This window comes from Gavialis gangeticus, unplaced genomic scaffold (genome assembly GCF_001723915.1).
Source record: "Gavialis gangeticus isolate Ggan-Ray unplaced genomic scaffold, GavGan_comp1, whole genome shotgun sequence".
NCBI lineage: Eukaryota > Metazoa > Chordata > Crocodylia > Gavialidae > Gavialis > Gavialis gangeticus.
The window spans coordinates 55,323,957-55,346,539 of record NW_017728992.1 but is presented as its reverse complement, the minus strand read 5'-3'; the positions used below and the strand labels follow the sequence as shown (position 1 = coordinate 55,346,539).

The following is a 22,583-nucleotide window of genomic DNA, read 5'->3' as shown; positions in this document are numbered from 1 at the left end:
GCCTTATACATTAGCAGACACTGTCTTAAACAGATGCTTCCTTCAACAATACCAGACAGTCTTGTAGAGTGGTTTCTGCTGCTCTTTATAACTGGAAGCAGAGGGGATGATTCACCCATGCATTACTCCAATGATGTACCACTTTAACCCCACTGTCTCAAGTTATTTATATAAGTCTAAAGAAACTCAGGACTAAAACCAGCCCAATGACCAAACTGATCAGGTACTAAGAGATCTAGCAGGAGCTTCAACGTTTTGAATCTTGCGTCTGATCACAGGAGAGAGACAATCGTCTATAAGGACAGCTGGACACGAACTGAATGAGGATGTTTCCATTTCCATGCCTATTAACTATTTGGTGCCTATGGTGAAACTGCCATGAATTTAGCACCAATTGTTTTGTTGATTAGGCCTGGACAGAAGTTAGAAATATAGAAGTGTAAGACTCCCTGTTATGACAGCAGTCTGGCCATCCAGAAACATGCCTGAAATTCTACTACCCAAATCATTTAAAACCAAACTGGACAAACATTGGAGAATAACCTGTAGGAAAAAAAATCCTGCAATGGAAGAATACATAAGACCTATGAGGTCTTTTCAATTTTTAATTCCGATCATCACAACTTTTTTTTTGTACAACCTGAGATATGAATTAAAAACTTTGATGATTTATTATAGCACTTTCTTCTTTGGTAATTCCTTTAAGAATAAATCACTGTTCAATTTGATGCCAGCAAGGCTTAAAAAACAGAGACTGAATTTCTTTGCAGCTTCACCATGACAATGTATTTCATTTGAAAAAAATCAGCATAAAAGCTTGAAGAAAAATGAATAATTATGGCTGTTTTGCAGCAAAATAACCTTATATATTCATGGAAGCTGCCTTTTATAACAGCTACCGTTTAAAAGGACACAGTCAAAATATTTTTTCAAAATCTTGTTACTCATTATTTATACTCTAAACAGAAATTGTTTCCAGAGAAAATTTGTTTTTCTCCATCATGAATGCACAAGGATTTTGTTTGAATGCACAAATAAAAAGTACAGTGGAAAACGCCTGTAACACTTTTCTTCCCCAAAACAAGGGGCTCAAATATATATCACAGGAAAAATGCCAATTGCTACTCTCGGGTATACTGCTTGATGCACTCACTGGTATGCTTTAAGGCAGCTCCATTGCTTCATTTCCAGGCTTCGTGTGGTACAGCTTCTAGGTACAACATGGAAATGGGGCATACCTGCACTAAGGGTTAAATCTAAACCCTTCATGAAAACTCCCACGACCTCAATAAGGCCAGGATGCTTTTCTACCCAAAGGGCTTCAAGAATGCATCCTTAACCACACTCCTGCAATTTTCAAGTCCTACGCAATGTCTGTCTTCCCACCTCTGACTAGTGTGCGTCTTAATACCACAGAGATACTAGACAGATCCTACTGGAGTTGCTCGGCTCTAGCTTGTCACTGGACAATAACAGAAGCACAGTTCTTTCCTTCACAGCAATAAGAGATCTTGCTGATCCAGATTCAGTTCCTCACACATCCATAACACACTGAAAATTGCAGAGTAATTCAACAAAATTATCTTTAATTCTCCCAACGGTGATTTTGTGTGTTCTAGATGTCTCTTGCTTGATTCTAGATAGTTGGGCTCTGGAGCTAGTATAAAGCTTTGTAGCTGTGTTTGAAAAGAAAAACCTGAAAACAGCACACGAGACGGAACAGCAAGGAAAGAAGAATATGATCTGGTGTCATGCACTGCACAATTTGCTTTGTAAGTTGAACAATAAAAGCATTTGATCAGATAGAGTACACAAGCACTGACAAATTACCAATTTATATTATACCACTAATGTTCCAACAGTAATGTTTTCATATGGCATACAGCCATATTAAATTATTCACAAAAAGGTACATTAATTAAGGAACACCAAAATCAGGAGGAGAGATTGTTTTGCAGAGAAGAGCTTACCACTCTCAGAAAGACACTTTTCTTCCATGCTGTCCTAGTACCAGAGCATGGGAAACACTACTCCTTGCAGCTGAGAGTAGAGACATAATTTTTAATGATCACTCCTGTTAGCTTTTGGATTGACTATATGGAGGAAGTAAGTGGAATTATTTTCAGATAGCAAAAACTTACTGAAAGCCTTTTTTAGACCAGGAATTGCCAACCTACAACCCATCAGATGGATTTGGCCTGCTGAGCCACTGGATCTGGCCCAAGGATGTGAGAATTTGGTGGCATTCAGTGGTGGGGGCTTCTCCTGTGCTGCAGTGGAAAGAAGAGGTGATGGGGAGAAGTGGCAGCAGCAGACATTTCTCAACACGCTGCAGTGGGCACAAGTGGTGGCAGAAATGGCAGCAGTGGCTGGGTCCTAGTACCTGCCCACTTATCACCCGAGCTGGATCATTCCAACCTAGAAAGGTTGCCAACCACTGCATTAGATCAATAGGTGAGCTTTTTGCTAACCAACTGACATAATCTTATGCTTGTGACACTCACCTCATAAACCTGAAAACTGCTTTCAACCTCGACCAACTCATCATCAGAGGCAAACTCCCCATTGATCAAACACCAAATGGGACACAATCTTATGTTAACAATAAATACAAAACCCATCAACACATCTCCCATGCAACCACAGGCGACACCCCCCCCCACAATGAAACCATCAAAACCCATAGATCCTAAGCATGTCTTTCCAGAATATGGTACATCTCATCCAGTACACCAAATGCCTTCATGGAAACTATGTGGGCAAAAGACGACAAAAACTATGCTCTAGAAAAGTGATGCTCAATCTTTTGGTCCTGTGGGCTAAATGAAGAATACAGAACCAGTCTGTGGGCCAGACTGAGCCCCACACACCAGGATAGTGCTCAAGGGCACTGCACCACCCTCATGCACTGGGATGGAGCCTTGGGACTCTGCTCCACCCCCATACCAGGATTGGGTTCTGGGGCCCCACACTAGACCACACATGGTGGGATTGGGCATGGGCTGCCCCTGCATGGCAAGACCAGGCCTTGGGCTGTCCTGTGTGCCCAAGCTAATGCACAGGGCCATGGTTTCCAGCCAATGGGGTTCCCCGTAAGTCTGGAAATTTGGCAGCAGAAAAGCAGTGCTGCCAAGTTTTTGGACCTAAGGGCTGCCATGCAGGCCAGATTACAGGATGTAAAGGGCCAGATCAGGCCTGTGGGTCAGGGATTGAGCACCTTGCCCTAGAATAAGTGATTGCAGGGAAAAGGTAAAGGACAGAAAGACAAACTTAGAAAGCAAAACACTTCACAGAATGATCGCTTTCTTTCAGACCTGAAAATCCTTGTGCTCAAGGGAAATATACAGAACATCTTAAAAAGACAGGCTCGAGAACAAAAAACCATAACCTTACTGGATACTAAGAACCAGGAACTAAACACAATGTTGACTTTACGGTTTATTATAATCTACCTGTGATCACTGCTAATCTCTCCACACTCTACAGGTGGGAATGACTCTTTCCCCTCTTGACTGGTCTTGTGTTTTCACTAATCTGGTTATCCTTTCTATAGCACTCCTTAGCCACATCCACAGTAGCATGGACATTTGGTTCCTAGGGGACATCTAGCAGTGGGACATCTTGTGCCGCAGCTAGATGTCCTGGGGAAATGACTGTGCCACATGCCCTCTGGCATGTGGCAGGTTATTCCAGGTGGGGTAGGGGAGGCTAGGCCCAGCACTGGGCTGGCCCCAACAACCTTACCTGGGGTCCTGGGGCCTCTTGGGGCTGCAGCAGCAGCTATCCTGTTGCTCAGAGCCTGGCCAGGAGCTGGACCATGGCAGCTGACCCAGGCTCCAGTTTTGAGTGGCACACACTGCCCCACATGAGCTGCGCTCTTTTTTTGTGGGGGTTTTTCGACCCCTGGAAATCCAGAGGTTACCCCCCCTCCACACACACACTCTGCTCCCTTGCAGTTTGGAGAACAGCTGAATGTGAGGTATGTGGTGCTGCAGATGCATCTGCAGCACCACATACTGCACAGCCACACTGATTTGGATGCAGCCCTTTTGTCTTTTAGTTCCTTCTGATAACAGTTCTGTGCTCCCTTTTGAAACCTCCCTTCTATTCCTTTAAGCCATGGGTGTCAACCTCATCTGGCCAGCGGGCTGAATACAGAGTGCAGAAACAGTCTGCAGGGTGGATTGGACACACAGATCAGTCCCACATCCCAAATCCAGCATGCAGGGCCAGTCTGGTGCAGGTGCCATGTGTACACATGCTAGACCAGCCTACATACTGCTTGCAGCACATGTACTGAACCCAGCTCTAGGCATAACATGCAATGCATGGAGTAGTCCCAGGCATGCACACACAAGCATGGGATCAGTCTGTGGCATATGCTACATATGGAGCCCATGCCAGAACAGCTCTGCATGCTTGCTCCAGTATGCAGTCCTGGTTTGTTCCAGACTGGCCCTGGATCAAGGGTGCAGGGCTGGTTCAGGGTAGGTGTGGCATGCAGCATGCATTCCAGACCAGCCCCACAAACTGCATGAAGTGTGCAGTCTGTGCCAAATAGGCTCTGCATGTTGCATCCAGTGCACAAGGTGAGGGCCAGCATGTGCTGCATGTGGTGTTCTGGTCTGTGACCCACAGGCAACACTGAAGGCTGGATGATTAGGGGTTCCATGGGTCAGATCTGGTCCACAAGTCCTATTTTTGACACCCCTGCTTTAACCGGACTGTTTTCATTTAAATACGGAGTTTTCCACAGGCTATTGCTCTGTCTAGGCTCAAGCTATGTCTGCTTCTCTTCCAAACCTGAGGAAGGGTACCTTTTGTGAAAAAGCTTGTCTAAGATCTCTCTCAACTATACAATAAAAGATATCTGCCACACAAACCATTGCCTCTCACATCATCATCTCTTCTGTGCATGGATTTTTTTCCACAAAAATATGTAGACCCATTTAATGGACTACATGCAGTAATCATAATTTATTTCTAGTTGCTAAACTAAGTTGTTAAGGTTTTATATGTTAGTGCAGACTGGAAGGTTATTCAAGTTCATTCAAAATGTGCTCAACATTATAATTTAATATATAATATCCTAACCACCTATATGGAAGACTAATTGCAATGAATCACTCCTAGGAAGAATAGCATTTTTTTAGGCTGAGAATGAAATTTATGCAAACCAAGCTGAAACATACAAATAAACTACATAATGAAGGATTACTCATTGTGGTACAACAACATCTCACATTGCACACTGCTACAGTAGCTTATCGTACTCTACTGTGCCTATGTATTCAAGAATACACAACCTAATCATTTGAGAACTGCAGTGAATTCACACAAACTAAATAGATTCATATTGTATATTCTGAGCAACAGCAGGCATATTGCAATGGCCCACAATCTTGGCAATAAAGCAAACATACCTACTTCCAAGCAAGGTCCCACCCCATTTCATCTGAGAGTACTGGATGCATGACTATATATCATTCAGAGATCTCTACAGTTTTATTGCCTTTGGAAGCTCATGAAAGCACAACATTAAATATTAGATTTTAACTTCTTCAACAATTCAGATTTGCCAAATCTTAAACTGATATTCTATTGAGGAGCACTGCTTCAACTGCGGTCTGTCAGCTGTGATTTTATGCTGCAGACCTAGCTATTGAAGTAATCCTCTGTGTGTCAATGGAACTGTTAATAGTTATACCAGTCATATATTACTCTGAAAATATTCTTAGCACAAAAGATTTAATGGCTTCTTTGGAGCAATATCAATCGATAACATGGAAAAGGTAATAAATATTCTTAAGAAAGCTGTAATTCCATTTTAAGCATCAATGTCTCGATAATTATTTCAGATCAATAAACTAAATGGGGAAGATAGCAGGGGAGGCAAGGAAAGAGAAGGAGCAAATGTACAATGGCATTTTGTCAAATAGTAATGGTAAAAAATTGTTTTTGGAACATTCACAGATACCTGCTCAATCTGACCACAGAAAACAACAGCTCACTTTTTAGGCCAAATTACCTCACTGCCTCCCTGTCCCCATTCTTTCTTTAAAATAAATCGGTTTTAAGTTGAAGTTGGTTTTAAAAAATATGTAAATGGAAACTATTTTTGTTACACTTTTTTTGCAGTGTAAAAATGGCCAGATGGATTTCTGCTAAAACTAGACTTTATGTACAAATTTTAATTCAGGAAAAAATATTAATGAAAAGAAATAAACCCTTAAGAACAGGTTTCTTAACAGAAATAATTGAGAACTTTATAGCAATATAGTGCAGCACAACTATAATACAAAAGGTCACACATATTATTCATGTAATTATTCAAAAATAGGAAGGGGAAAAAGCAAAGCACATTGCATTACTCAAAATATAAATACAGTATAATTTTAAAGCAAATGGCCTATAAACACAAGCTTGGTTCTTAAAATTAATACACATTAAATGTTCTTTAAGTACCTTGTTTACGCTGTTCTTCCACTTGCTTGAGTAGACCAATACATCAGATACGGAATGAGTAGTTATTGCTTGAGTATATAGTGGTTTTTCAATTTTTTGTTTTGAATTTAGAAGGGAAAGAGCAACCTTTGTTGGCAAACCAAGAGGATTGGGATTGTTGGGACTAACAGTCCAAGTAGAATATGCCGATGTTTTTTGGTCATTTTGTAACAGATGTAATGGCTTCCTTTTTAACAGGTAACACCATGTGAAATTTGTTGAAGTCTTTAGGCTTGGAAATGACAGCCGTTGCATATCTCCAGCATTTACCACTGACAAAGTAGTTACAGGTTTGGCTTGGCCTTGATTATTAATTTGCTTCCCTTCATTATTAACTCTAGGGGACTTCCTTTCTTGACTGTTGCCTAAAGCCTTCAAAAGAGAAGGCTGATTATTTACTGAAGGAGGTTCAGATGGCTTTTGTACTACAAAACTTGAAATAGCAGATTTAAGGTTTTCAGATTCTGGGGACTCCTTTATGGATTCAGAAACTCCAGCTTCAAATGAATGGTGATCCGTTATTAGCCTATCGGAAGAAGTAATAACTTTGCTCGTTTTTTCGTGCTGTGGAACAATCTCTGGATCCAGCAAATGACTTTCCAGAGGTTCTGTGGTGCAAACCTGTCTTACTAGAACTGGTTTCTTTTGCTTATTAAGGTCACTGGCTCTAATGTTCAGTGGATTCAGTGATCTACCATCTGTTGCACAAGGATCCCCACTTTCATCCTTAACACGTTTTTGGTGTTTTTCCATGGCAATGTCTAAACTGTTGGCTGGTGAAAGCATACGTTTACTTGAAGCTGTAGCCTCTTGTTGAGGAGAAAGTCCACTAACTGGCACTTTCTGAATAATGTTCAAGCAGCTTGACAAAGGTGAATTTCTGCTTCCAGTTTCAGGAAGGGAGTTATCAAACAGGGATGCTGGCTGTGAATTTTGCAAAACCCTATGATCTTTGTGAGATTTTGGCAGCTCGGTTTTACCTTCAAGTGTTGGCACTGTCACAACATTTGTTTTACCAGTAGACTGATTTACCTGATCCTGGGTTACTATAATTTGAGGAAGTGGGGTTACAGTGGCAAAGCCATAGGATGGAATATTACTATGAATATGAACAGGAACCACAAATGGTGCAATCTGTTGCATTTGACCACTGCAGCTGGCAGGGGTCATTTGTTTTAGGGGAGGCACTGAATATGCATTAGACCTACTGTCAGCTACTTTAGTTTGTACTTCTAATGAGGTCTGACTCTGGCCCAGACCAACTTGAGTTGGATGAGTCTGGGTTGACAGAGTGGTTGTTATTTGTTTAGAAGGATATGATTGACCTATGTTCAGTGATTTCACTTGAAGCTGATATTTGGGAGCAAAACAATCCTCCTTTTCAACAGACTGACAAGAAAATGCATTTGTGTTTTCTTGTTCTCCTTGGGCTGACACTTTAAAGGAGGACTGTAAATGCTGATTTGTTGAAAGCCGTTGTTCTTGATTATACAAAACAGGACCTAAAGACTGCTGGACTAAAGACAGGCTTAGAGGGTGACAATTTTGTGTTGTTGCCTGAGACTCATGTAAAGGCTTGAAGTAAGTCTGTAAGTGCTGAGAATTTGAAGGGAACTCCACTGAAGATTTACTAGAGGTCTGCAGTCTGTGAAATGGCACTGTGGACTTGTCTGTTGTATGAGTTAATTGAAATGAAGCAGCAGCCGATTTAACTTGAGGCAAAGAGTTTTCTGGAGCAATATTTAAAGATATCTGCCTTACAAATGGTCCCCTTCTCCTTTCCAGCAAAGGTACATGTCCAGTAACTCCACTGCTAGAAGACAATTTTGGAGTGGATATATCTTGCGGAGTAGATTTTGCTGAAGACATACTTCCACAGTCAAAAGATTTACTTCTGTAATCTACAACCTCCATGGATGGCTGTGTACAGCTAATTTGTTCTGATGCGGCACGTCTCATTTCCCTGTACTGAGGGCCTGGCACTCCAAGAGTATTTGAGCTCACAGGAATCATAAGGAACTCTGAAGATTTACTACTAAGATCCCCTTTGGTAGTACTCTCAGTCTTAGAAACTTCATCTTTATCAAATGAAGCTGAAAAGCTAGAGGTGCGAGATAAACTGCTCTCCCGACTAAGACTTCTAGAAAGTGTGGAGTCAATGCTCGATTCAGCAGAAGAATTCTCAATATCAGCCAAACGAATCCTTTTCTTCTTTGGTGGAAGTTTTTCTGTTGGCAATTTTGACAAAGATTCACTTCTCTGAGGCCAGTTAAATTTTTCTGTCTTTTCCTGATCACTGCACTGGGTTTCTTGGTCTCTGTCTGGTTCCTCTGTAACTAGTATTTCAGGAACTTGGATGTTGTGTTGGCGAACAAGTCTTAAAGTTTGCAGAGCTGTACTTCTTTCGTTAGAAGCAATTTGATTTTCCTTAAGTTCCACTCTAGATATTTCTGATGATACTGGCTGATGGTGCTGGGAATTGCTCAAATGTGAAAGCCTATCTTCTTGAATTGCAGCTGCATTCATAGACTGGTTCTTCCCAGCCTTTCCAACCTCTTGAAAAGAAACTGGTGATACTCTTTCAAAAGATTCTGATTTCTCAAATGAACTAGTTCTGCTTAGTGAGTTAGTGTGCTGTATTACTGAAATTCCAGTTCCTTGTCTTTTCAACTCTACCTTCTCTTGTGCAATTGAACTAGTTTGCTTTTCCATCAGAGGAGAGCTCTTGGGCTCAATAGTTTGTTCTGTGCCTCGAGCCAGAAGCTGAATTTGAGAATTCTGAAGCAAGATACTACCATGTTGATGTGAACTAATTATTGCTGCATTATGTTTTGACATGCTGGAAGAATTTCCTGCCTTGCTCTGACCCTCAGTACTCTTTGATATGTTACTATCATTTTGCTGTGGCTCATCATCATCCCCAACACTTTTCATCTTCCTTCTTTTTCTTATCTGCGGTGTCTGTTCCCAGACACCAGTAGAACTAGCAACTCTGTAGTGCAAAATTTGAGGTTGTGTACTGTTGGGGACTGGTTTATGTTCAGGCTCTCGAATGGCTGCTTTGGTTTTTGGTCCATGCAATTCTGAACAATAAAACTTCTTGTGGTTTTCATAATTCTCCAGTTTTCTGTACCTGTTTCTACAAGTTTCACATTCAAACATTGCACCTCGCACGTGATGTGATTTCTTTACTTTTTCTAAATTTGTTCCTGGTACATGTAATTTGCTTCTTTGCGGTAAAGGTTCATTAGACAAATTACAGCCATGGTAACTTTCATCTACAGATCGTGCTGGTCCAAGAGCCTGACTTTCACTGGTTGAGGAGTCTTCTATTGCTGTCTGCCTAACAAGAGTGCGAGGATGTCCACCTTGGTTCAATGGAGTCACAGGTCCTGACACAAAGACGTCATCATACGATGACCCAATTTTATCATCGAATGATTGACTTCCACGAAGTGGATGAGGAGGAGGTATTATATTTGCAGGTACAGCTGAATAACTGGTTGTAGGCATAGAATTACTTCTAGTTATAGGTAAACAGTCAAGGGATGGTACAGACAAAAGAAAAACCTGCTTTGATTTCTCAGTTGGTGTGAAAGGAGACTTTGGTATATCGGAGCTAGAACTAGTTCTTCTTCCCATTGGTTTTAAATCAAACTGGAAAGAGTCTTTAAATATATATGATTTTGGTGAGTCTATACTTCCTCTTCTTGAAAGAGATGTTCTTCTTGGTTTCACACTATCTAACTGTTTGTCATCCACTACAGCTTCATTATCAGATATTAATTTTGAGATGCGTTCTTCAAGTGTCTTTGTTGCCATAGGTGGTCGCATTTGACCAGAGAGAAGCACATTTTTTTCAGCACAAGCTGTGTGTACCACAGATGCCACTGTTCCACTTGTTCTGGGTAGACAGGTCATACTTTTATTCGAGTCTTTTTCAGAACTTGGCAATCCCCTTACAAAAGGAGTTGGTGGACTCATTGTTTGATCTGCACTTTCAGAACGTGAAAAATAACCAGAATCAGTGCTACCTAAACTTCTAGGACTCAAAAGACATTTTCCTTGCTGCTCCAGGGAACAATCAGTTGCCTGCTGCCTTTGTAGCTGTGCATGTGCTGTTCCTATAGCAGACCCAAGATGTTCTTCTAATAAACTCATTTCTACTTTCTGGTGGTGCCTAATTTCAGTCTCCTTGAATGAGGCCATCTGTGCTAAATTTGACTGCATATTTGTAACTTTGAAATCTCCTTTTCTCTGTGCTGCAGCAAGTTCAGGTGTGGGATCTGTTACTTTTGGACTATCGGCCCTTAATGGGGAAACATTTACAGGATGAACTATAACTTTAGGTAAAGTTGCCCGTACTTGAGGTTCTGAATTATGCAATGAAGAGTCACCTATTACACAGTCTGGATTGCTTAATGGAATGGGACTACCTTTCTGTAATGTTGTTTCAGGATTTGAAATGATTTTCACTATTTGTGCAGATTCCAGTTCTAAGGATCCTTGATCATCTTGTCTTTCATCAGCAGTGCCTTCATCATCACTTTCACCACTATCTTCCACATCTGAATGAATGCCAAGTGCTTTGTCCGATTCATGGGTTAGGAATAAACCACCAGAATCTGGCTGTAGAACAAGTCCAAGTTTGATAGCATGTGCATGAGATTTTTTGTGCTTGTATAGATTACTTTTGGTCTTAAATGAAAACCCACAAGTCACACAAGGATAAGGTCGTTCTCCTGTATGGGATCGGATGTGCTTTTGAAGAACGCTAGGTTTGGCACAAGCCCGATTGCAATACTCACAGACATACTTTCCCAGTTTTTTAGGTTTCTGGTCTTTTAGAAGGTTACAGATTTGTTCTACACCATGGTTGACAACAGATGCTATCTGAGCTGAATTATACATGGGAGCTATAGATAAATGTGTGGAATTAGATGCATTAATTGACAACGGTGAAGAAGAACTAGCTACTAACTGACTTTGAGGAAAAACCTGAGCTACAGCAGAAGGTGGTGTATGTACTACAGAAGAGGTTACTGCTATACTGTATATCTGCTGGAGTTTTGGGTTTTCTTGATTCTGCTGATGTACCAGTGATCTAGCGAAACTTGGACACATAACAATTTGATGATTATGTTGTCCAGTCTTAGCAATAAGCTCTTGCGAATGAGAAACTGACTGGATCTGTAACTGTTTATTCTTGCCTGATGTTGCTATGTGCATATTATTTGAAGTGCATGGGTAGCAGTGAGATCCAGCTACAACATCTGGCGATGACAAAGCAGAATGATTTTGGACACTCATTGTATTGGGTGTGAGACTGGAAGAGGTGCTTACTACAGTTTTATTTGGTCTCAGTTTTTCTATTTGCATTCCACAAGGAGGGCACTCTTGTGCTAATGTGTTCAATTCAGGCTCCATAGCTTTTAAAAGGACATCAAATGCTGTACGTGTACACGAGGATGAAGTACTACAATCAACAAAGGTAACACATTCATTACTGTCAGTCTTTGTTTTACTTGACAAGGAGTTAGGGAGGGACTTCTCTGACAAACTCAACAGGCTTGTATCAAAGTCTTCTACTGTCCGTTTGTTCAGTTCCAAGGATTGATGTAACAGTGGAAGTTTTGTCTGCATTGATACTTCAGATTTGGATTCGTCAGTAGCTACATTGCAACTACGTGTTCCCCCATTTTGTTTGGTACATTTTTTCCCATTCTGTACAGGTAAATGATTGTGTGTCTTCGTGTGTTCTGAAGCATCAAGAACTTTAGATGATGAAGGTTGCTCTATATTTTGTTTAAGCTTGGCCTCAGGAGGATTTCGCAAAGGTGATTTTGGTATTTTTTTCAGATGGTTCTCAGTTACAATCTTTTTCCGTTTCACACCTTTAATTGCATCTGGGGTTCCTCTAGTCCCAACTTCTGAGCCTTCTGTTAAGACAAAAACAAAACAATACAAAAATGGTAAATTCACAGTCATTACAAAGTATTACACCATCACAAACATATTTTTAATCACAAAGACTAAATGCAATCATATACATTTAAGAAGTAAATCTGAAAACGATACATTTTCTCACAATTTGTAACATGTGGAAGTTTTTTATTCATCTACTATGAATAGCCACATATACAACAAGTCTTTACTCCTGTAAGATTAAACTATCCTCCTCAAAGTGAAGAGCTAGGATTGGTTTTCCTGCAGAGTTCTTCTATGCTGTGTCTCTGTTGACCAGAGATTTTCCCTCATTTCTATAAACTGAACGTGCTGAAATCTGTGCCTTGTTGTCTATGGAAGCAAGAAATGAATTTACAGTTTGTGAGCTGCAGTCCTACTATAGCTAAAAGCCAAGCCTCATGTCTATTATTGTTAATGTTTTTACTTCTTGGTCGAAACCTCTGCCTCAGTTTTTTAATGCTAGGCTTCCTTTGAGAAACCACTCACTGCTGCATTACAATCAGCTGGCTCTATTAGTGGAAACAATGGCAGTAATACTGATGTTGATAGAGGACCAGCATTTGTAGCCCATGTCACTCAGAACTGTAGTCTTGTGGTTAAGACTGTGGCAATGGGACTTAGAAAACAGTAATTCTGTTTCTACATCTACTACAATTTCTTGCTCCATGTGACCTTAAGTAAGTCATTCAGGGTGAAATAAGGGTCCTGAAATCAACAGCAAAACTCAAATTTATTTCAATGGATCTTAGATTTCATTTCAAACTTCTCCATGCTTTGGTACCTGATCTGCAAAATGGGGCTAGCAATATTTTCCTGCTTCACTGGGAAGCCAAACAGATACATTTATTAATGTATACAATACACATAGACATGGATGGATCCAGGTTTTTAAAAGTGGGGAGGGTGTGGGAGCAGTGACTGGTGGTGCAGAAGTGGCTGCATCCAGGCTCCTAGCCTCTTCCCCTCACCCTGGGGCAGGCAGACTGCACCTCAGAAGCAGCAGCGGGCAACTTTTTTGCTTTGTTTTGTTTTAAATCCCTCAAGGTAAGAAACTCCCCACCCCACTCTCTTCTCCTTCATGCTCAGCTGCACATTCCCTTCCCTCCCCTCCCATTCCCACCTTGTCCCCTGCTACTTCCACTGTCCCCACCTGAGGCAGGGGCAGGAGGTGAAGGGGGGCCTCCAGAAGCCCTACTATCCTGCAACAATCAGGCTTCACATAGAGGCAGGCTTGGTAGAGGCCATGGTGACAGCAAGTGTTCCCTTACCTTGTGCCTGATTCCTGGGCTATCAGGAAACACTGGGGGGGACCCAACCGCCTCCAGGGCAGCCACTGATGGGGGAGGGGAGATGCTGCTGAGCATGCAAGGGAAGGGAAAGTGCAATTTTCACTTGCTTCAGGGATGTAATGCCTGAGATGGGCCATATAAGTAACTACAGAGAACACATCTTAGATGGCAATAAATTCAATGGCATCTCCAAAGAATAAAACATTTAATGAACTTAAAAAAAACACTTATCCATTAAAAAAAGAATTAAAACATCAGCATTTTGGGGGAAAAACCCAACAGAACCAGTTACTTCTGTTGTTTCCTGGGAAGCTGGAGTTAAGTCCAATAGATTCAAAATTGATATGAGGACCAATTTTAATTTTCAGTTTTTAAACCTTTTTTTTTTTTTTTTTTTGGCAATCTGCACCTAAAATAATGACATATGCAAAAAACTTCTGATTATTTTAGATACTGGATTTTTATGAAAAATAGAATACAGGCTGTCTTTTGTGTATCTGCAGACTCTTATTTTCTATTTTTTTTTAATTAGGGAGACTTTGTCAGGTTACATTTTTTTAGCTTGCTCTTTGTTATAAAGAACATCTTAGAATATGATGCTGCCTGCAGGTATTTCACTTTTATTTCTATCATTTACTTTTTCTCATCTCTTTCAATTTGGCTAATGAAAATAAAATGAGCCAGTTACAGCAAGTCCTGTACTATTCCAGGGAACTGTTAGAGAGACACTGCCTATCTCTACATTATCTGATATTCCTCTAACCTTAAGTGTACCTTATTGAAAGTTTATTTTATCTTGGTCTGGAAAAAGTAATGCTTGTTTATTGTAATCTTTCAGCATCAAATGTCATTTACAAGATTGGTATGAAATTATGCAAAGAAAATATAGAAAAAAGGCAAGCAATTTATAAATGTTTTAAGATTTATAGCAAGTGCATTGTATTCAGAGTACTACTATTAAGGCTTTATTTTGGGCTTAAAGATGAAAATCATTATAGTAGAACAGAAAAGCACGAAATAAATTTGTTTTTCTCTCTTCCCTGTCATTTTTCCCCCTCTGTATGTTGCAGCAGACAAGGAATGAAGACACCTTATTTTATGGTTATGTTTGTAACTGGATTTGTCATAAAAATGGCACAAACCACCCACGCCATCTGTCAAATACTGAATTTCAGAGCATATATTACTGAACTTCAATATTGTTTCAAATGAGCTGCTACTGCAGATAAACAAAAAATTGGGTCAATCTTAAATGATTTTCCATTTCTGTATTGTGAATAAAATAAAAAAATGAATTATTTCATTATTAACTACAATTGTTGCTCATTTTAATTAGGTATGCACATGAAATTTCAGGTCCACATTGAGTAGCAAATGATTTACTAGTATCAAGCAAAAGAGCAGTTTTGTAACAAATGCATCTATCGTTCAGTGAAGAGGCTGGCTCGAACATCATGTAACAAAGCATGCATACAGAATGAAAATCTATATTAATATTTATTTGAAAAAATCTATATTAGTATTTACTTTATGCATGCATATTTTTGTGCATGTAATTTTGCTGTTATACCAATGTGGAGTGAACAAAGATTCATAATATTTAAACCTCTGGTTAAACACTCATATATTTATACTTATATTTTACACTTTATCCTCCCCATCTTCCCAGCCCTTTGCATTCTAATCATGGGGTTTTTTTATTTAGAAGCTGTTTCCTGCAGTCCCTTCACAGCATCTGATGAAGTAAACTCACTGCTAATGCTGTGCACCCCTGATTTAGTTAGTCTATAAGGTGCAAATCTGCCCTACTTTCTATAGTCTTCTTTAGATATTAAGAGGCTACAGTCTGCTTGTATTCTGCTAGCGCACAAAGTTCATGCACAGTATATATGCTTCCTACATAAACAAGGAACCAGCTCTGTAGGGGAGCCTTACGTGTCACAGTGAAGCGGGTAACTGCTGTTGTCACTGTTGGAATCTGGTGTAGATTCACCAAGCATCCGCTACCCCATGTATCGAGAAAATAAGTAAAGGATGTATAAAAATATAAAAGGACAGACAAAAACCCAGTAGAAGCACATTTTTCACAAAAAAACAAGCCACTCCTTTTCTGACCTCACTATCCTCATGCTCAAAGGGAATTTACAAAACGCCTCCAGAAAATAGGTGTAGGAACATAAATTCATAACTCTACTAGACAGTAAAAAATCTGGTTTTAATATAGAACATGGCTTTATGGCTCATTTCAACTTTACAAACACTGCCAAACATCTCCCTGCACTCTACAGGTAATAACTGCCTCCTCTGATACTAAATAGATTGCCTGTTCTACTGTTCTTCTTTAGTCTTGTAAGAGGTCCTGTTTACACCTTCATTCCTAGTTCACAGCCCTCCTCCATCCATCCAATTGTACTTTCTGAATTTGCATGGAGTCTTTTCTTTGATATTTAGCTCACCTGCTTTCCCTTCAGACCAGGGAAAGGATACCCAATGCCTGAAAGTTTATCTAAGCGATGTCCCAACTATACACGTGTTCCAATAAAAGCTGTCAAAAAAAGCCTTGCCTCCTAAAAATAAGGAATGCAGAGGCAGCCATGGCATGAAGGTAGCAGAGTAAAGCAGAGTGTTTTTATTACTCCAGTGTAGGAGTGCACCGATAAAGATTTTCTTGGCTGATACCGATAGCTGATTATTAACAAGCCATATCAGCCAATACTGATCTGATAATCGATTTAAAGAAATGCAGCCAGACAGTACAGAGAGCAGCTCCCTCCAGGTAAGTCTGTGGAGGGTAAGGGGTGTGGAGTAGGCAGATAGAGCCCCTTATGGTGAGGGAGAGAGTGGGCTGAAGCAAGGGGCACTGCCCAGCCAGGACAGTGAATGTGACCCGGGGAAGGAGTGGGACAGAGTCACAGGTGGATCGTCCAATGGATCAGCATCCCAGCTCTAAAAATGGCAGCAAGGGTGCTTGAACTAAAACTTGTTGAATAAACTTTAGTTCAAACGCCACCATCACCTTTTTTAAGTGGGGGAATGCTTTTAACCAGAGCCAAGCCGAGCTGAGCAGGGCGAGAGCAGATGTGGGCTGCTCACTGCTCTCCGCCCCGCTGCCTTTGCTCCAGGGACCCCATGCTGGCTGTGTGCCCCCTGCCAGCCCAGCATCAGGAGGCACAATGCGCCACCCCCACTGCTGCTAGGCAGGCAGGGGGCGCATGCCCAGCATGGGGCTCCTGAGGGAAAGGCAGCAGAGTGGAGAGCCCGAGCCCACAGTGAGGAGCCTGCATCGCCTTGCACACCAGTCTGAGGGGGCACATACCCACAGGTGCCCGCAGTGGCAGGGAGCTCCTCCCCCCCAAACCTCACTCCCCTGTACCCTCTGGCTGAGCCGCCTAGAGTTCTGTCCCACTTCCCGCCCCAGCCCTGTGCCACATTCACCATCCTGGCTGTGCAGTACTCCCAGCCCCGCTCCCTCCCTTACCGTGAGGGCCTCAATCTGTGCCCGCCCCCACGTCTCTTTCCCGCCACAGATTTATCTGCAGGGTGCTGCTCTCCATGCTGCCTGGGTGCATTCCTGGCCACGTGCACGCATACACCTGCACACATGCATATGGTGTTGGGGGCCCCCAGCTAGGAGGCATATTATATTTATTGATGAACTTTATTGGCTACACAGGCCAAAAAAAAAAAAAAAAAAGCTGATAGTCAATAATGTTAATTTTCCTTTTATTGGTGCCAATCCGATATGCAATCAATATATCAGTGCACCTCTACTCCAGAGTGGTGACAAAAAAAAAAGGAGAATGAGAGAGAGTCCTTTCACTTAGTTCCAGATAAGTTATCTTGCCTGAAGCCCATTTCAGGATTTATGTCATCATCCAATGCACTGGTTTATACTCAGCTGATATTTACAAGGTTGCCTCTCAGGCTTATGAATTAAAAATATTTATATATATATGGAAACTTGGATTGTGTAAAAAACAATAAATTATTCTCCCCTGCTCAAATCGGAGAAATTTTACCAAAATGAGGCAGCAATGGCTCTGTCAAGCTCAGGGGTGGCCAACTTGTGGCCTAGTGTGCCACAGGCAGTTTGTATGTGGCACATGGGAGATTGGGGATGGGAAGGCAGCACAGTGGCATAGAGGGCAGGGAGCAAAACGCCAAGCCACAAGTGGGGCAGTAGAAGGGGATCAAAGTGGCACTCATGGAAGGGGAGGTTCTACGTTGTGGCACACCTGCCAAAAAGGTCAACCTCCACTGGTATAAAATAATGCATTCCTAGCCATTACTATGGATGGCTTTCTTAAGTTTCAGGGCATACTGCAGTTTTTTTCTCCCCAAACAACAGAACTGAGTTTGCACAAATTATAGAAAAACTGTTAAAATAAATTTAGTATAAGCAAAGCATTTTCTATTAACTTTTGCATGCGATTTTACAATGCCTTAAAAGCATGGGTGATAACTAGGTGGTCATAATATGGTTCTCTTTATGCATATACTGCAGCTCTTTGCCTGTCACAAGCATGCCTCACATCAGCGTATTATTTGGCTCAGTGCACAATAGGTAAATCTAGGCAGCTTACCCACGGACAACCTGTGATGGGCAAGAGTACCCAGGGAACATGCTAGAGTGGAAAGAAGGAATACACAGGGAATATCTAACTGCACAACCACATAAGCCTGAAGACAAATGTTCTTTGTCCTCACTGCAGCCAACTGTGCACTAAACCAGGAAGACAACCCCATTACTCTAGTTGGTGAAGACCTGTTAAATAACCAAAGTTAGTGAGTTTCAACTGTGTTACATAAGGATGAAAAAAACAGTCAGACCCAGCTATGCTAGTAAAGTGCTGACAAATGTGATTGAAAAGCAGTAGCATGGACAAATGCTTTGACCAGGCCTACCAACTGAACAACTAGGAGTCTTATATTTCTCTACAGAAATAATATCTGACTTTCACAGTTGGCTATCTACAGCCATATTTTCTCAAGAATACCTCCCACAAGACTCGCTAGCTAACATATGGATACTGTATATTTCCGGGGAAAAAATGAAGCATATGTACACAGATGGAAAACAACAAAGACAGATATGGTCTTTTTTCATTCTTCAGCAATCATTAAAATGAGGCTTTCATACTGATAACAATTGCTGCCAATAGGATATCTTGAGCCCTAGCTCTTTATTTTTATTCTTGTTTCTGACATTGACTCCCTCTGAAATGTTGCAGCCTACCTGGTTCTGTAGCCAATAATACACAAGGGAGTAATAGAGCCATTTCTGACTCCCCAGAATTATAATAATAATAAAAAAGTTTCCTATTCACAGGTGAGTCACTGGCAGCAGCCTTTAATGAAAGTACTAAATAAGCTTGACCTCACACCTCTTGCATCTTAACTACTCTGCTCTTAACTATATACAGGTCCTCAAGGAATCCATTCCTAAGCGCTTTGAGAAGAAAGTGATTAGGAACAGTCAGCTTTGATTCACCAAGGGCAAGTCATGCCTGACCAACCTGATGGCCTTCTATGATGAGATGACTGGTTCTGTGGATGCGGGGACAGCAGAGGATGTCATATACCTTGACTTTAGCAAGGTTTTTGATAGAGTCTCCTACAACATTCTTGCAAGCAACATAAAGAAGTATGGGTTAGATGAATGGACTGTAAGGTGTACAGAAAACTGACTGGATTGCCAGGCTCTAAGAGTAGTAATTAATGGTTCAATATCTAGTTGGCAGCCAGTATCAACTGGAGTGCCCCAGGGGTAGGCCCTGTTTTATTCACTATCTTCATCAGCAACCTGGAAGATGGAATGGAGTACACCTTCAACAAGTTCATGGATGACACCAAGCTGTGGGGAGTAGTAGATACGCTGAAGGATAAAGTGGGGATCCAGAGAGACCTTGACAAGTTGGAGGACTGGACCAAAAGAAATCTCATGATGTTCAATAAGAACAAGTGCAAAGGTCTGCACTTAGGACAAAAAAATCCCATGCACTGCTACAGGCTTGGGACCAACTGGCCAAGCAGCAGATCTGCAAAAAAGGACCTGCGGGTTACAGTGGACAACAAGCCAAGAAAGCTAATGGCATATTGGGCTGTATTGGTAAGAGAATTGCCAGCAGATCAAGGGAAGTGATTTGCCTCTATTCAGCACAGGTGAGGCCAAACCTGGAATACCAGGTCCGGCTTTGGGCATCCCACTACAGAAAGGATGCAGACAAATTGGAGAGAGTCCAGTGGAGGGCAACAAAAATGGTGAAGGAGCTGGGGCACTTGACTTACAAGGAAAGGCTGAGGGAACTGGGTTTATTTAGTCTGAAGAAAAGAAGACAGAGGGGATTTAATAGCAGCCTTCAACTACGTGAAGCGTGGATCCAGAGAGGATGAAGCTAGACCAGTGCTTTCCAAACCTTTCCTCAGCATGACCCCATTTCCTCAGCATGGCCCCTCACTCCCAACCCACAGCCCCCACTCCCATGACCCATGTGTTGATGCTGCAACCCCATTTGGGGTCGCGACCCACAGTTTAGGAACCACTGAGCTAGGCTGTTCTCAGTAGTGGCAGATGACAAAACAAGGAGCAAGGGTCTCAAGTTGCAGCAAGGGCAGTTTAGGTTAGATATCAGGAAAAACTCTCTCACAAAAGAAGGTTGTAAGTAAAGCACTGATGCAGGTTAGGTGACCCAGAGATGTTGTGAAATCTCCATCCTTGGAGGTTTTTAAGACTTGGCTAGATAAAGCCTTGGCTGGGATGGCATAGTTGAAGACAGTCCTGCTTTGAGCAGGGGGCTGGACTAGATGACCTCCTGAGGTCCCTTCCAACCCTAATTTTCTATGGTTCTATAAATATCTGTAAATATGTAATGAACTTTACAATGTAGTTAACTATACTATAGTACTTGACGATGGGATTACAATACTTAACTCCTTACTACAAGTTGTGAAACTCAGTAAAGAAAAAGGCACCATATAAAAGTGCATATTAGCAGTGGCAGTATTCATCTAACGCTTGCTAATTGCATAAGCCTTAATACTTGCACTAAAAAGGGAAGAAGGCCCTCAACAAGCTTGACAACATCTTTTTTACTTATTAAATACCTCTTTGTATATTCTTTTTTTTACTTCTACTTTATTTGAAGTCATTCCATTAGAGGAATAGTGAGCTCCTTCAGGGCCCTGGGTGGGAAGGAGAGTAAGCAGTCTTACTTGCAGAAGCAGCTTTTGCTATAGCTGTGTGGGCTTGGGCTGTTGCAGTGGGAGGACAGGTTCCCTGTACCCTGGCTGCATAGGGTTATACCTGCTTGTCTCCTATGGCCAAGCAACATATGCCTGCTGTGGCAAAAGTTAACGGGGCTGGGGGAAGAAGTGGGGCCATTCTAGCACCCTCCCCCAAGTCAACACATAGGGCTGATGCCCTACTTGCCCAGCCTCTCCCTACATTATGCTACTGAATTCCATTATATAATTGTGCTGATGTACTGCAATGTGTCATATCTTTATCTTGAAAAATATTTGCATTTATGTAATTATGATTACACAAGGATCAACTTACCTGTGTCAATGTTTCTAGCAGTAACAACACTAGTAAAGCTATCAGTCACAGAAGGCCAGACATTTTTGAGCCCACCAGTTTCCAACTTTCACAAGGTACACTTGCCAAGTACACAGTCACATATTAACTTACAAAAACAAACAGCATAAATAACACTGACATGAAAAAAAACAACTCACCCATTTTTCCCCATGTGAAGTCCATTTCCTTTCTCCTTTTACCCTTTCTCTCCATGGTTTCTACTCCCTTCCCCATGTAATCACAAGAAACTCGTCTGTGGTCACAGCAATGTGATTCTGTGATAACCTAGGGTGCAGACAGAAGTGACAATTTTTGCCTTATTTGCCACAGAAACCAGTTTATAGCTGTGACCGAACACAAGTCCACAGCTGTAGACAAATTAAAAAATGGCTGATCAGGTGAAAATCTGACCCCTCATTGCATAAGGTATCAGATGAAGATGTTTCAAAATGTAGCATCTTCTGTAACTTCTGTCTGCCAGCCAGACCCAGCCTGTAGCTGTTTTCATAATGGGAGGGGGGAAGGTAGCGGGGAGAATTCAGTTTGGGGGTTTTTCAGACTGCTCCCAGGGTGGGGGCACAGGCTCCAATTCAATCACCCCACCCTTCAGCAGCAGCTGGGGAGCCCCAAAAAGGAGCTCTCTCCATTACCCTCCCTGCCTCCCATTCTGAAAACAGCAGCACTGGCAGAGAGCTGTGGCCATTGCGACAGGAGCCTAGCTGCAGGCTCCCAGCCCACAGCTGGATTCCCCTCCTCCCTCGAACCATCAGTGAACTTCTGTTTGGTTTGGGGTAACATTGCAACTGAGAAGCCTTTGCAGAAAATGTTCCAAGTTACAGCTGGGAGCTGGCACTTCTGTCTGCACCCCCAGTCATTTCCCTAGTTAGCCAAATAGTTCTTGCAGAAACATCATTATTCTGATCTGATTTCTTTGAAACTTTTTTTTTATATACATCTATCTTACAGCTATGCAGCAGTAGGCTACATGGATATCTGGAGCAAGTACAGTAGAAGTACTGCCAGTATGTTGCGCATCAAGTGTCTTTGGCTCTCCACTGGCTTGTTCCAGCTACTCTCTCTTTTTTTTCCCTACTCAACTTTCCTCCTTTTCCTTGTTTTGATTTTTTTTTTGTTTACTGTTCTCACACGTTGTTTCAGTCTGTATCCTGCACTCCAAATAGGAGCAAACTGCCAATATCACTATACATTGATTCAGAGTTTTTATGTATATTAGAAAGCTCACA

General features: G+C 41.6%; 1 protein-coding gene and 1 long non-coding RNA gene across 3 annotated transcripts in view; one reads left to right on the top strand and one right to left on the bottom strand.

Moving 5' to 3' along the window:
• LOC109301471 overlaps window positions 1-5,825 on the top strand; it is a 9,528-nt gene extending 3,703 nt beyond the window's left edge. Inside the window, exons 2-3 of the long non-coding RNA XR_002098543.1 lie at window positions 910-915; window positions 5,815-5,825. This is a non-coding gene — a long non-coding RNA (uncharacterized LOC109301471). The remainder of the gene's footprint in view (window positions 1-909; window positions 916-5,814) is intronic.
• The window catches only part of HIVEP1 (human immunodeficiency virus type I enhancer binding protein 1), a 233,697-nt gene that overhangs the window by 46,729 nt on the left and 164,385 nt on the right, over window positions 1-22,583 (bottom strand). For both annotated transcript variants that reach the window (XM_019522651.1, XM_019522645.1), the window contains exon 4: window positions 6,466-12,443. In XM_019522651.1, the coding sequence (XP_019378196.1) occupies window positions 6,466-12,443 (5,978 nt within the window). The remainder of the gene's footprint in view (window positions 1-6,465; window positions 12,444-22,583) is intronic.